The 13276-nt window shown below is 61.7% G+C and overlaps 1 protein-coding gene and 1 long non-coding RNA gene across 3 annotated transcripts in view; one reads left to right on the top strand and one right to left on the bottom strand.

The window, feature by feature from the left end:
- IFT140 (intraflagellar transport 140) overlaps positions 1 to 13276 on the top strand; it is a 77857-nt gene that overhangs the window by 63630 nt on the left and 951 nt on the right. For both annotated transcript variants that reach the window (XM_037814987.1, XM_037814986.1), the window contains 11 exons: positions 1784 to 1961; positions 3101 to 3291; positions 3753 to 3848; positions 3999 to 4131; positions 4207 to 4350; positions 4829 to 4957; positions 5093 to 5275; positions 7569 to 7775; positions 8140 to 8352; positions 8421 to 8587; positions 9861 to 10002. In XM_037814987.1, the coding sequence (XP_037670915.1) occupies positions 1784 to 1961; positions 3101 to 3291; positions 3753 to 3848; positions 3999 to 4131; positions 4207 to 4350; positions 4829 to 4957; positions 5093 to 5275; positions 7569 to 7775; positions 8140 to 8352; positions 8421 to 8587; positions 9861 to 10002 (1783 nt within the window). The remainder of the gene's footprint in view (positions 1 to 1783; positions 1962 to 3100; positions 3292 to 3752; positions 3849 to 3998; positions 4132 to 4206; positions 4351 to 4828; positions 4958 to 5092; positions 5276 to 7568; positions 7776 to 8139; positions 8353 to 8420; positions 8588 to 9860; positions 10003 to 13276) is intronic.
- Positions 6299 to 9442, bottom strand: LOC119517926. The gene is made up of 3 exons (XR_005213657.1): positions 7345 to 9442; positions 7116 to 7251; positions 6299 to 6761 (listed from the first exon to the last, which is right to left on the bottom strand). It is a non-coding gene; the product is annotated as an uncharacterized LOC119517926 (long non-coding RNA).

Raw genomic sequence — 13276 nt, 5'->3', positions numbered from 1 at the left:
CCTAGAATTCACCAGAAGCCGTGGCGTATGAGCAGAGTGTTTCTTTTGAGGTCCCTGATTGGGCCAGTGGCCCTGCCTGCCACCGCTCGCTGATGCTGTGGGCAGTGTCGTGGGGGCCCTCGTCTGTGGGCTTGGACCGTGTCCCACAGCTGGGACCCTCGGGGTGGGGTTGGGGCCCAGAGCCGGCAGGGCCACTTGTAGACGGAAACAACCGACTTGACACCTCCTGGAGCACTGGGTTCCCTCCTCGGGCTGGAGGGGAGAGATGGGCTTTGGTTTCCTGCTGCTTGTGAGGAACGGAGTTGAAACGCGGAGGAGGTGGTTTCTTGCCTGAAGCTGCCGGCAGCGTGAGTGGGAAGTGCTCCGAGGATGCTGCTGAGTCTGACCCCAGGGCCTGGTGGACTCAGGTCTGGGCTCTGGAAGCTTCTTCCCCAGGGGAAGAACCAGAGCTGCGCCCCCCCGAATGCGGGGGGTTCTCAGGCGTCTGCCGGCCCCATGGCCACGCAGGACAGTTGGAATTCTGTGGCCAGAAGGGTCGAGAAGGTAAACCCATCTCCTTGGAAAAGAGAAGGATGGTTGCTGCCAAGTGGTTCCGACACGGTCCGTGGGGCTGACCCATCCTAGGTGTGCAGACACGGCTGGTGTGTGCGCCACGGCTCCGTGAGAGGCCGGACTCCCCAGTGCCCTGAGGAGCAGCCCCCGGACTCGCCTCCTGCCCGGTTCCCGCTGCCACGCGGTGCTGCCGGGCCCCTTTCCCACTGGGAGCACTTCCAGCCAGTAGACGTGCGCTTCTTGGTAGGACCCACTACCGCCAAAAATGTGCCCAGGGTCGCAGAAAGGGGCGCCTGAGCCCCCCACCCTGTGCCGAGGAGCGGCTGTCCCACTGGAGGCTCCCGTTGTGGCTGCCACCGGCCCCTTGGTCCCTGTGCCCTCAGGCTGCCTCCTGCCCCTCTCCCCCCGGGTGTGGGGACCCGAGATGGCCACCCGTGCACCCCTTGCTCACTTGCACGCAGCCAACAGCCTGGGTGCAAACTGGCTTCAGCAGCGCGGTGCCCCCCAGCACCTGCCCCTGCCCACCAGGCCTGGGCGGGAGCCAGCTCTTTGCCGTCAGGGCCCAGGGTGGTGTCGCACTCACCAGCCGGCCAGGCCTCAGCGCTCGGAGGCAGCGACCCTCCCTGCTCCCCGCCGGGCCTCTGGCAGGAGGGGCCCTGGAATGCGCGGGGAGGGGCTGGGGGCTGGGAGCTCCCGGGGCTTCCGGGGGGTTGCCGTGTACGTGCGCGCGAGGGTGTGAGAGTGTTTGATGGTGTGTGTGTGTGCACAAGGGTGTGTGATGGTGAGTGTCGTGTGTGTGCACAGGGGCATGGGTGTGAACGTGGGTGAGTGCACACGTGGCGGCCTGGTAGCTGTGTGGTCGCCCCTCACGTCTTCTCGTGAACGTCTCACCGTGGGTCCGCTGGGAAAAGGCCTCCTTGTCGGGAGCCCCACGGCCTGGGCCTGGCAGGGCGCAGGGGAAGTCGGGGCTCCCGGCCTGGGGCTGCCCCCAAGGATGCCTGAGCCCGTGGATGGTCACGTCCCCCTTGGCTGGGCATGGGTGTCCCACGTGTCATCACACATGTGTCCAGGGGCGAGGATGGCCGTGCGAGCGTGGAGGGATGCACTGAGGGCCTGGGCAGGGGCCGGCGACCGCCCTTCCTGGGTCTGGGGGTGCAGCGCAGGGGAGGAGCAGACTCAGGGTGCTGGGGCCCCTGGTGGGCTGGGGCTGACGCCAGCCCTCTGCCCACAGCGCGGCCGTCTGGGAGAGCATGGCCCGCATGTGCGTGAGGACACAGCGGCTCGACGTGGCCCGGGTGTGCCTGGGCAACATGGGCCATGCCCGGGGCGCCCGTGCCCTGCGCCAAGCCGAGCAGGAGCCGGAGCTGGAGGCCCGCGTGGCCGTGCTGGCCATGCAGCTGGGCATGCTGGTGAGTGGGCACACGCACCTCGGGCAGCCGGGCGGGCAGCACCCTGGGGCGGTGGGGAGGGGCCGGGCCAGTGCCCCAGTCCTCATGCCCCAGGGGGACGGCATTGACCTCACAGGCCTTCAGGGGTGCAGGACGGGGACCCCAAGGAGACCCCCAGCCTGCTGTCCCTCCCGCTGTCCCTGCGTGGTCGGGTGATCCATCTTCCCACTGCAGCCACGTGGGCACCGTCGGGGTGACTCTCGGACAAGGGGGACAAACAGATCCCGTCTGCCCCAGGGGGGCTGAGCTTCAGAGGCTGTCGGCCCCTCGTTTGTAGCTGAGGGGGGTCTCCCCACTTGTGGCAGGAACAGCTCCATTGGGGACAGGCTGAGTTAGAGTCCCCCCTCCGTCTCTCTCTCACATTTATAAGCATGTGGCATTTCTTTGAGCTGCCAGCCCCGTGCGTGTCCCATGCGTGTCTGTGTGTCCATGCGTGTCCATGCATGTCCCAGGTGTGTCCTGTGTGCATCCCGTGTGTCCGTGCATGTCCCGTGTGTCCCATGCATGTCCTTTGCATGTCCGTGTGCATCCCGTGTGTCTGTCTGTGTCCCCTGCATGTCCCACAGGTGTCCCATGTGTGTTCTGTGTGCGTCCCATGTGTCCATGTGTGTCCCCTTTGTGCCTGCGTGTCCATGCGTGTCCATGCGTGTCTGTGTGTGTCCCCTGCATGCCCATGTGTCCAAGCATGTCTGTCCGTGTGTGTCCCCTGCGTGCTCCTGCATGTCCGTGTGTCCCCCGTGTGCCTGTTTGTCCATCCATGTCCATGTGTGTCCGTGTGTGTCCCCTTTGTGCCCGTGTCCGTGTGTGTCCATGCATGTCTGTACGTGTCCCCTTGTGCCCATGCATGTCCTTGCATATCCGTGTGTGTCCCCTGTGTGCCCCTGCATGTCCATGCATGTCCCTGTGTGCCCTTGTGTGTCCGTGCGGGCCCCGTGTCTGAGGCGTTCCTCTGCCTCGGGCCTGTGTGAGCCTCCTGGCCACACCCATCAAAGGCAGAGCTGCCCCCGACCCTCCTGCTGGGCCCCAGCCTGGCCTCGGCAACTCGGGACGGTCACTGTCGTCCCCCTGGCTGCGGTGACCCCGCCAGTCTCTGCCCTCAGGAGGAGGCCGAGCAGCTGTACAAGAGGTGCGGGCGCCACGACCTGCTGAACAAGCTCTACCAGGCCTCCGGCCAGTGGCAGAAGGCAATAGAGGTGGCCGAGCGGCACGACCGCGTCCACCTGCGCACCACCTACTACAGCTACGCCAAGCACCTGGAGGCGGGTGCTGACTGCGGGCTGGCGCTGAGCTAGTGAGCGGGCGCTGGCATGGGGACAACCGGGTGGCTGTGGGTCCATTTCTCCCGCCTCACTTGGGCTGGTGGTGCCGGGGAGGGTCTCGGGCAGATCCGGTGCTCTGGCGCGTACAGCCCACTGGCTGTGGCTCTTTCCCGCCGATTTGTGTGGTTTCCTCTGGCCCTTCAGGAGGCCCACTTGCCCAAGGCCCCTGGGGGGCCGGTGCTGTTTGGGGGAACCCACGGATGGAGGCACCCGGGACTGCTTTCCAGGATGGGAGCTCCCCACTCCAGCCCACTCCCCTGAGAGCGGGGTGTGCCGGGGAGCCTCACAGGCCTCGGGAAATCTGCCCCCGCCCCTGTGGCTGTCACATGGTGGGAGCCCCAGGCTGGGGGAGCCGCTGATCCCACTCATGGCAGCCCCAGCTTGCGTCTGTGCTGGGGCAGGGCAGGGGCAACTCTGCTTCCTCTCCCCACAGCTACGAGAAGTCAGACACCCACCGCTTCGAGGTGCCCCGCGTGCTGTCGGAGGACCCTCAGGCGCTGGAGCGCTACGTCAACAAGATGAGGGACAGGTGAGCCTGGGACGACGGGGGGCTTCCCCGAGCCCCCGCCGAGGGTGTGCAGCCACCCCCCAATTTCTGGGGGCTGGAGGCTCCCTTGGGGTACGACTCCTGTGGACCCGGGGCCTCTTGGCCTCTGCAGCCCCTCCCTGCGGCCCCCAGGTCGCTATGGAAGTGGTGGGCACAATACCTGGAGAGCCAGGCCGAGATGGACGGTGCCCTGCGCTACTACGAGCTGGCGCAGGACCATTTCTCCCTCGTCCGAATCCACTGCTTCCAGGGCCACATTCAGAAGGTGAGGCCCCGGGGAGGGCACGGGGCTGGGGCGCGGGGCGCAGACAGCGCCTCGGCTTCCCTGGGGTCTTTGCAGGCCGCGGAGATCGCCAACGAGACGGGGAACCTGGCGGCATCCTACCACCTGGCCCAGCAGTACGAGAGCCAGGAGGAGGTGCGGCAGGCAGTGCACTTCTACACGCGGGCGCGCGCCTTCAACAACGCCATCCGCCTCTGCAAGGTGGGCCCCTGCTGGCTGCCGCCTGGCCACCCCCATCCGTCTGTCCCTCCTTCCACCCTGGGTCCCCGTGTTGCGCCAGCCCGCTGGCCTCGGAGCCGTCTTCCTGTCATCGGGCTCCTGAGCGAGCAGAGTAGCTGCTTGGCGGCCACGGCTCGTTCACAGGTGCAGCCTCTGCAGGAGGCGGTGGGCGTTCTGCGTCCACCAGACGTTCCAGCCCAGGGTCTCGCTTCAGGAAAATCCAGAAGGCAGAGAGCATGCATATCGGGTATTTCCTGCAGTGCTCTTTATAATAGGAAGAAAAAGGAAAAAAGGAAGCTTATGGAAATCCTGGGGCACAATCCCAGGAAAGTGTTATGCCCCTGTTAAAAATCACAATCCAGCAGATCACGTGGCAGCATTTTCAGAAGACGGGCATTTTTACCAGAACGGGCGGGCTGCGTGGTTTGCAGGGGGCTCACTCAGCCTCGCCTTCCCGTAGGAGCACGGCTTGGACGACCAGCTCGTCAACCTGGCCCTGCTGAGCTCGCCCGAGGACATGATCGAGGGCGCCCGGTACTACGAGGAGAAGGGGGGGCAGATGGACCGGGCTGTCCTGCTCTACCACAAGGTGAGGCCCGCCCCTCGCGGTGCACCGGCCCCCACCTTGGGCCCCGAGGTTGCGGGTGGGCAGCACACAGCTCTGCCGGGGGACAGGCCCTGCAGGAAGGCACGGGCAGGGACTCAGCGTTCATGGCTGTCCCAGGCCGGCCACTTCTCCAAGGCCCTGGAGCTGGCCTTCGCCACCCAGCAGTTCGGGGCTCTGCAGCTCGTCGCGGAGGACCTGGATGAGAAGTCAGACCCGGCCCTCCTGGCTCGCTGCTCGGACTTCTTCATCGAGCACAGCCAGTATGAGAAGGCAGTGGAGCTGCTGCTCGCCGCCAAGAAGGTGCGGGGCTGGCAGGAGCCCTCGGGGTCACTGGGGGGCCCTTGGGGTCGGGGGGGCCCTCAGGTTGGCAGGCACTCCCCAGGTCAGCCCCCACCCAGGGAGCAGCTTGGCCTCAGCACACACTGAGTTTGAGCCACACTTGGCAGAGGCAGCACTGCCGTCCCCATGGGCTGGGATTTCCTGCGGTCCAGGGGCCTGGTGGCAGACTCGCCTCACGGTGCCCCTGAGGCCCTGCCGCAAGCATGGATTCTCTCCCTTCCACACTCATGTGGCCATCATGACCTGTTAGCTGCAGGCGTCCTGGCTGAGCAGAAAATATCCCTCAAAAGAAACTGAATGTAGATAAACGGAAAACAAATTGTTGAGCATACGAAATTGGCATGTCTCTGTGGAAAACTCCTTGCAGCCAAGACAATGCGTGCAGTTTTGTCTCTTGCTGCAGAGAAGTAGGAAGGAATTGTCAAACAGGAAGGCACGCTGACTGCTTGTTAGAAAGTCCCAACAAATAAAGATGCCCATTCTCGCCAAGGCTGTCTGCAGACGCGACCTGATCCCAGGAAAATATCAAAGGGTTTTCTGTGCTTCACAGTGAAAATGAGATCAGCCAGAGTAGCCAGGAAGGAACCTGAGGAGGAAGGTGATCAAACCTCCCCGACCACCCACAAGGGCGAAAATAACTGGGTTCTGATGCATGCACAGGCCAGTGGAAAATACTAGAAAATCCAGAAATAGACCAAACTCATACATGCATTTAGTACGGGATGACCTGCGTTTCAAGACCATGGAAAAAGATGACACATCCGGTAAATGCTATTGACTCCATGGGGTCGTCATCTGGGGAAAGAAACTAGTCCGGTTTGCTAATGCTGCAGAATGCAAAACACCAGAGATGGACTGGCTTTTATAAAGGGGGTTTATTTGGTTACACAGTTACAGTCTTATGGCCATAAAGTGTCCAAGGTAAGGCATCAACAATCGGGTACCTTCACTGGAGGATGGCCAGTGGCGTCTGGAAAACCTCTGTTAGCTGGGAAGGCACGCGGCTGGAGTCTGCTTGCTCCCAGATTGCATTTCAAAATGGTGTTCTCCAAAATGTCTGCATCAGCTTCCAAAAGCTGTCTTCAAAATGTCTGTCTTAGCTACAGCTAGCCGTGAGCTCCTCCTGTGTGAGCTTATGTAGTGCTCCAGTAAACTGATCAAGGCCCACGCTGAATGGGCGGGGCCACGCCTCCATGGAAATACTGAACCGATAGGTTCCAACCCAATCCACACACTAATGCATCTGCCCCACAAAACTGCACCAAAGAATATGGCTTTTTCTGGGGGACATAATAGATAGAAACCAGCACAGAAACCAAAGGTAAAGCCCGGCTCTCCTCCGGCATCAGTCAGTTCCGGAGATCGGAGACCTTGTGTGAGGAGGAAGGGCAGCCCGGGCAGGGGCCACGCCGCATCTCGTGCCATCTTGGAGAAGGGACGCTTTATTCTAAGTGTGATTCAGAAGAGGGAAGGACTGATAAATTCAGCCAAATAAAAATAAAAATCATGCGTGGAAACGAATCATAAAGCCAACGTTAAATAGTAACATGGGAAACAATATGTCTACTTCTTTCCCTAAAGGCTAATTCTCTGAACGTATACACAATTCCTGTAAATGCACAGGAAGTTTACCAACAACCCAAAGGAAGGGGTGAGGACGTGCACAGTTTACAACAAAGGAGAGGCGATGGTTCTTGACAATAAGACGCTCCGCCTCGTTCATAACGAGAGAGAGCAAAACTGAGGGGCTTCAGTTTGTCATGAGTGAGGCCAGAAAAGGGAAATCAGGGGTCCCACTCACCTGTTCCAGAAGCATCCGCCTGCACAGGGCATTCGCTCAGGGCTGTGCTCCGTGCATGCAGGACAAGTTTGCCCATCAGCTGTGTGGCGCTCAGCGGCATCCCAAGCAGCAGTTAGTTACGTGGCAGCTCTGCGTGCTGCAATGGAGCAGTTAAGTCCCAATAAAAGGCCTCAATAAAAGGCCTGCAATGAAAGAATTCTTAGAAGCACTGCAGAAACAAAGTAATGACCTTTCCTTGGTCTCCCACCACAAACGTAACACACTTTGGGGACCCACGTGTCCATCATTCTGTCCTGGAACGACGGTGGTGGGAGGGAAAGCAGTGTCCGCGAGTCTTGGGTCCTTGCAGCCTGTGGGGGTGCTGCATCCTTGCCCCTCCTCTTCTGCCCGGCCATGGGCCAAGGTGCTGCAGCCCCTGCAACAGCCCCTCCGTGCTGCCTCTGGTCCCTGCAGTACCACGAGGCCTTGCAGCTCTGCCTGGAGCAGAACATGACAATCACTGAGGAGATGGCGGAGAGGATGACTGTGCCCAAGGACTCGGGGGCCCTGACGGAGGAGGCCCGGCGGGAGCTGCTGGAGCAGATCGCCAGCTGCTGCATGCGTCAGGGCAACTACCACCTGGCGACCAAGAAGTACACGCAGGCCGGGAACAAGCTGAAGGTGAGTGTAGGCCTCCGCGGCCTGGAGATGTTGCCCAAGGCTGAGCTGGGCCTGGGGCTGCTCGTCGCAGCAGCCAAACCTCGGTGCCCGTTGCATAGTCATTTAGAAATGACAAGTCCACTGTGCAATCTCGACGGCTGCCTCGGTGTTACAGCCAAACAGGGACAGGCTCTGCCCATGGGGCCTGGAGGCGTGGTGGGGCCCGAGGTGGAGGAGCCGTCCCTTCCCCGGAAGCCGTGTATCTCCCAAGTGCAGTCTCAGGCCCAGGCAGGGAGCTCACCTCAGAGCTCCACAGCCGACTCGGAGGACCTCGACCTCAAGCTTCCTGCCCTGCGCTGACCCCAGCCCCGACCTCTCTGACTAGGCCATGCGCGCCCTGCTGAAGTCTGGGGACACGGAGAAAATCGTGTTTTTCGCGGGAGTCTCTCGGCAGAAGGAGATCTACATCATGGCTGCTAACTACCTGCAGTCGCTGGACTGGCGGAAGGAGCCTGAGATCATGAGGAACGTCATCAGCTTCTACACCAAGGGCCGCGCCCTGGACCTCCTGGCCAGCTTCTACGACGCCTGCGCCCAGGTACAGGCCTCCTGGGGGTGGGCAGGGGGTGGGCAGGGGCCCTGGTCCTGATGGGCAGGTCCACGCAGGTGGAGATCGACGAGTACCAGAACTACGACAAGGCCCACGGGGCGCTGACCGAGGCCTACAAGTGCCTGTCCAAGGCCAAGGCCAAGAGCCCACTGGACCAGGAGACGAAGCTGGCACAGCTGCAGAGCAAGATGACGCTGGTGAAGCGGTTCCTCCAGGCCCGCAGGTGGGCGCGGGGACGGAACGGGGTCCCGGGAAGGGAGGGGGTGCTGTGGCTGCAGGCACCAGAGGCCCTGTGGGGAGGGTGTTCCAGAAACAACCACAGACCACTGAGAGAATCCAGGATGCGTGGGGGCCCTGGCAGAGTCCCCGGGCAGCAGCTCACCTCCAACAAACCTACATTTTTATGGGACGCCCCGGCTTTCACGTAGTGGCACCTCCATCCCTTTCCAAGAAGCCGCTGAGCGGGTCTGATGTGCCCCCACCCAGGGCTCAACCCGGGCCTCGGTTGATAAAAGTGACCTTAGCTGAGAGGGTTTTCCAGAAGAGGCTTCACAGCCGTGTGAGCAGCGTCCCCCCGTGGACTCCCCCAAGAGCTGCGGGTCCAGGGATGCCTCTGACAGGTGCCGGCCGAGCTGGCAGGTGGCACAGAAGGCGTCCTGGGCGGGGGCCATGAGCGGGCACGAGGGAGCGGGCCGAGGGCAGAGAGAGGGGCAGCCACAGTCAAGGACCCCCAAGGCCTGAGGGATGGCAGAAGCTCCTGGAAGCCTGGCGTGAGCTGAGTGCTGCCAGGATGCTGACCGGTGGCCTCACATCCCCACACCGGACCCCCGTCCCCCCGGGTCCCACACGGCCGCCGGCCCCAGGACTGCCTGCCTGGACTTGACCTCCTCACTCAGGTCTCAGCCCGAATGTCACTGCCCTCTGCCCGATTTCCCCTCCTGTTGGGGTTCGGCCTCCCCCAGTTTGAGTGTCCACTTCCCGAGGACGGGGACTCGTTTCGTGCAACCTACCCAGTTACCACCTGCCCCTCGGCACACCCAGCCACAGCCACCTCTGCCCACGTGTCCACCTGGTGCCCGACAGGGCTGCGTCCTCTCGGCCCCTCCCCCAGCCCTTGCCCCTGCCCAGTGGGTCCCCTGTCCCCGGCCTGGCAGCACCCAGGGCATCCTAAGGCGCAGCTGAGCCCGTCCAGGGCCGTGGCACCTGCTCTGGTCCAGTCCCAGGCCCACTCGCCTCAGCCCCTCTGTGCCCCCCACTCCCGCGTTGCCCTGCAGCTCACCCGGCTGCTGTCCCCCACGTGGCAGGCCCTCCCCTGCGGCACCCCTTCCCCACCCACCCCCTCCGGGGTCACCCCTGCCTCACCCCCTGGAGGGTGGCCCTGGGCCGAGCATTGTCAGCAAATGTTTTTGAAAAGGAGTCCCCTCAACTCCACGGGAATTTCCTGCCACCGGCTCTCACCAAAGCCTGCCCCCCACACACACCTGCTGCCCCAGCAGGGCCTACGCCGAGGACCCCAAGGACGCAGTCAGGCAGTGCGAGCTGCTCCTGGACGAGCCGGAGCTGGACAGCGCTGTCCGCGTCGGCGACGTGTACGGCTTCCTCGTGGAGCACTACCTGCAGCGGGGGGAGCACCAGGCGGTGAGCGGTGGGAGGGGGCACCGGGGGGGGCTCGCCAGGGGGGCCCTCTGGCTTCTTTCCTCACCTGTTTATTTTGAAATAATTTCAAACCTGATAAGGCGCAAGAAAATGGAACTGAGGTTCCCCTTTAGCAGATGCACTGGTTCTCCACATCCACCACCCCTGTCATCCGCTCTAGATAGGTTTTCTCGTGTTCTTCTATCTGTAAACCCATCTGAGGAGGTTGCAGATGTCCTGCCCCTTCGTTCTCCCTCTCTTAGGTTTTAGTTAGAGCAGCCATAGGTTTGCTCCGCTCCACACAGGACGCGCGGGCCCTTGCCCACCGCCCGGCCCCAGCTCTCCCCGTCAGCAGCGTTCTGCGTCCACGCAGCGGCCCTGCTGCAGTCACGATGCCGCAATTACGCCGTAACCTTCTGTGCATAGTGCACGTTGTGTCGTGCAGTTCCGCAGGGTTGTGTGTGTGCGTGCGTGTGTGTGTGTGTGGTAAATTACATAAAACCCCAAATTTCCCGTTTCCCCTTTGCACATTCACAATTCTATGGTGTCAGTGACACACGCCCCCGGCCCCCGCTGTGCGCCCAAGGACAGGTGTTGTCTACTGTGGACGGTCCTCAGGGGTGGGCGCCGTGGGTGCCGGGCTCAGAGCGGGTCCTGCAGCTCCCAACCCAGGTCATCTCCCCTCTGTGGAACGTTCCTCAGCCTTCCGCCGTCTGAAGGACTGGGTCAGTTATCTCACAGAATGGGCCTGTTAGTGTTGGTCTGATGTGCCCGCCCTCCAGCTCTGTGTGCCCCCCGTTGGGCCCGGACTCTGCCTGTCTGCCCCGGGGCTGCCGGCTTCTCCGTGTGGACACACTGGCTCCCCCCACAAGCAGGAGACAACTCATGGGGAGACACCTCGAGCCACGCAGATACCCGGTGCCACGGGGATTTGCCAGCTCAGCCCTCCCTCTGCATTTACCCGTCGCTTTCTGCTCTGAAGCCTCCCTTACACTTTCTTTGTGTAGTTGTCTACTTATCGGCAACAGGGACCCAGGCGCTCATTATTCAGAGGTTATACTTCATTACTTTACATTTTTTCCAAATCCCAAAAACTTTTAATCTTAGAAATGTTCAAGCATACGTACATGTAGAGCAAATACCCAGCACCGTCCGTCTTAGAACACGTCCACCATCCCAGGATGTTCCCTTGTGCTGGTTTCCAGCCTCCCCCGGCCCTGGGCGATCACTGAGCTGCGTCTGTTTTCGGTTTGCCTCTTCTGGGGTCTCCCACAAATGGAGTCGCCCACGCTGTGGCCTGGGTGCCCGGCTCCTCCCCGAGCTCGAGGCCTCCGGCCCTTTCCCTCCTGGCCCATCCTCCCCGGCAGAGCCCTCACCCCCTCCAGCCGCTGCCCGGTTGCACAGGGTGGGGTCCGCCTTGCGGTTATCGTGCCTGACGGGTGGACGCCTGTGTGGACCTGCATCCTCACTTCTCTCGGGTGGATGCCAGGGACGGTGCTGCTGGGGCACCTGGTGACGCTCACATTTTAGGAAACCCCGAATCCCGTCTCAGGGGCTGCCTCTTGTCGCGTTCTCCTTTCTCTTTCTTTGGACGAGGTAACTTACACTGATCTTTCGAAGCCACTGACTCCCTTTGGCTCCCTCCAGACTGCTGTGAAGGCTCTCCAGAAAACTTTTCACTTTACATTTTGTATTTTTCAGTCCTAGTGTTTTCACTTAGTTCTTTTTATTTCTTCACCCAAGTTTCCTATTTGCTCGTTTATTAAGAACCCGTCTTCTCATGCCGCCGAGCACCGTTGGGGTTTCCACTCTAGCGTCTCTGGTGCTCAGCCCGTGTCTGGGTCGTGTCAGGGCCCGAGGCCCCCAGGGGTGTCTTCTGAGAACAGTCGCATGCACGGCGTCTCCTTCTGCCTGGTGGTTTCTTCTGCACCCCAGAGTGGGAATAACCCTTGCGGAGACACTGGGTTCTGTTGTTTCCACAAAGGCCATTGTTCTGTCTGTGAGGCCCGTTCACCCCGGTGATGGCGGCCGAGATCCCCGCTCGGGCGCCCGGCTCTCCTTGGGCATCTGCCGCCACCTGCGTGAGGCGTGTCAACTGGAGACGCGGGCCTGGAATTTGGGCTCCCCTCTGGACTTTCTTCCAGTACCCCCCAGGTGTTGATTCTGGTTCTTAGGTGAGTGGGTGTTTGGGCTTCTGGGTGCTGCCCAGATGCCCGCGGGGTCTGCCTGTGGCACGGGCGTGCCGAGCCAGGTGCCTCTGCCGCCCAGGTGTCCTCTGATGCCCTTTGACCCGTCTGGGGTCTACTGTCGTGTGGGTGGGTTTGTTCTGCCCTGAGTTTCTGCTCCATTTCCAGAAGCCTCTCCCCTCCCCCTTCCAGTCACCCACGGACCCCCCGGCAGGCCTCAGCCCCCTGGACCGGCCTGGCAGCCGTCCCCACCGCAGTGCATGACCCCGAGGCACCGCTGCTCCCTGTCCTGGGCGCTCGCAAGCTGAGTAACAACGAATTCCCCTCAGAAACGTGGCCCGAGAGCAGTGTCCGGCTCGCTCAGCCCGTTCCCAGAACTCCCAGGAAGGTTACTCATAAGCGGCCCCCCCACCTCAGCACCGCAAAGCCCATGTTTCCTGATCTGCTCACTCACTTCCCCTTTGCCCCTGCTGTTTCCATCCACCAAACCTCCTGTAGTTGGGGAAGCACCCCAAATCCAACCCCTCGAGGCTTCTTTCCGACAAGCATAAAAACAAAATCGGGCCAAGACGCTCAGACGCAACGCGCTCTGGTCACGGAAGTCACGTTTTCAGATTGGACAGTCTCATCCTCCGCCTGAGGCCTGCAGTCGCCCCTCCCTGTCGCTCTCCATGGCATCCCTCTGCCCCCTCTTCTTCCCACGCACCCCCTCAGGCGTCAGGGGGGTCCCCACAGGCTCCTCGTCTGGGATGTTGACTTCAGTGGCTACTGGTCACCACATCCAGTCAATGGGGGCTGAACGATGGGCGAAGCCAGGGGCAACGCCAGGGGGCTCGCGCCAAGAAGCAACTTTGTTTCTGTCTCTTGTGATCCTCCTTTCTATTCGTACCTTCGTCTATTTACTGTGTCCTCATCACATCTCCCGGGCAGCAGTGCTCCAAAGCCTCTGGACCTCAGGAGACACTCAGGGAGGTGAAAACGCTGCTGGGGGTTTGTCACTTTGAGTTGATGCTGAGTGTTCCTTGGGGTCGTCCTAGAAGCCGCATGAGGCCTGTTACCTGTTACCCCTTCCAGAGGGTGGGCAGGTGGGC

The sequence above is a fragment of the Choloepus didactylus genome, chromosome 21 (genome assembly GCF_015220235.1).
Source record: "Choloepus didactylus isolate mChoDid1 chromosome 21, mChoDid1.pri, whole genome shotgun sequence".
NCBI classification, from domain to species: domain Eukaryota; kingdom Metazoa; phylum Chordata; class Mammalia; order Pilosa; family Megalonychidae; genus Choloepus; species Choloepus didactylus.
This window is presented reverse-complemented; position numbering and strand designations above follow the sequence as displayed.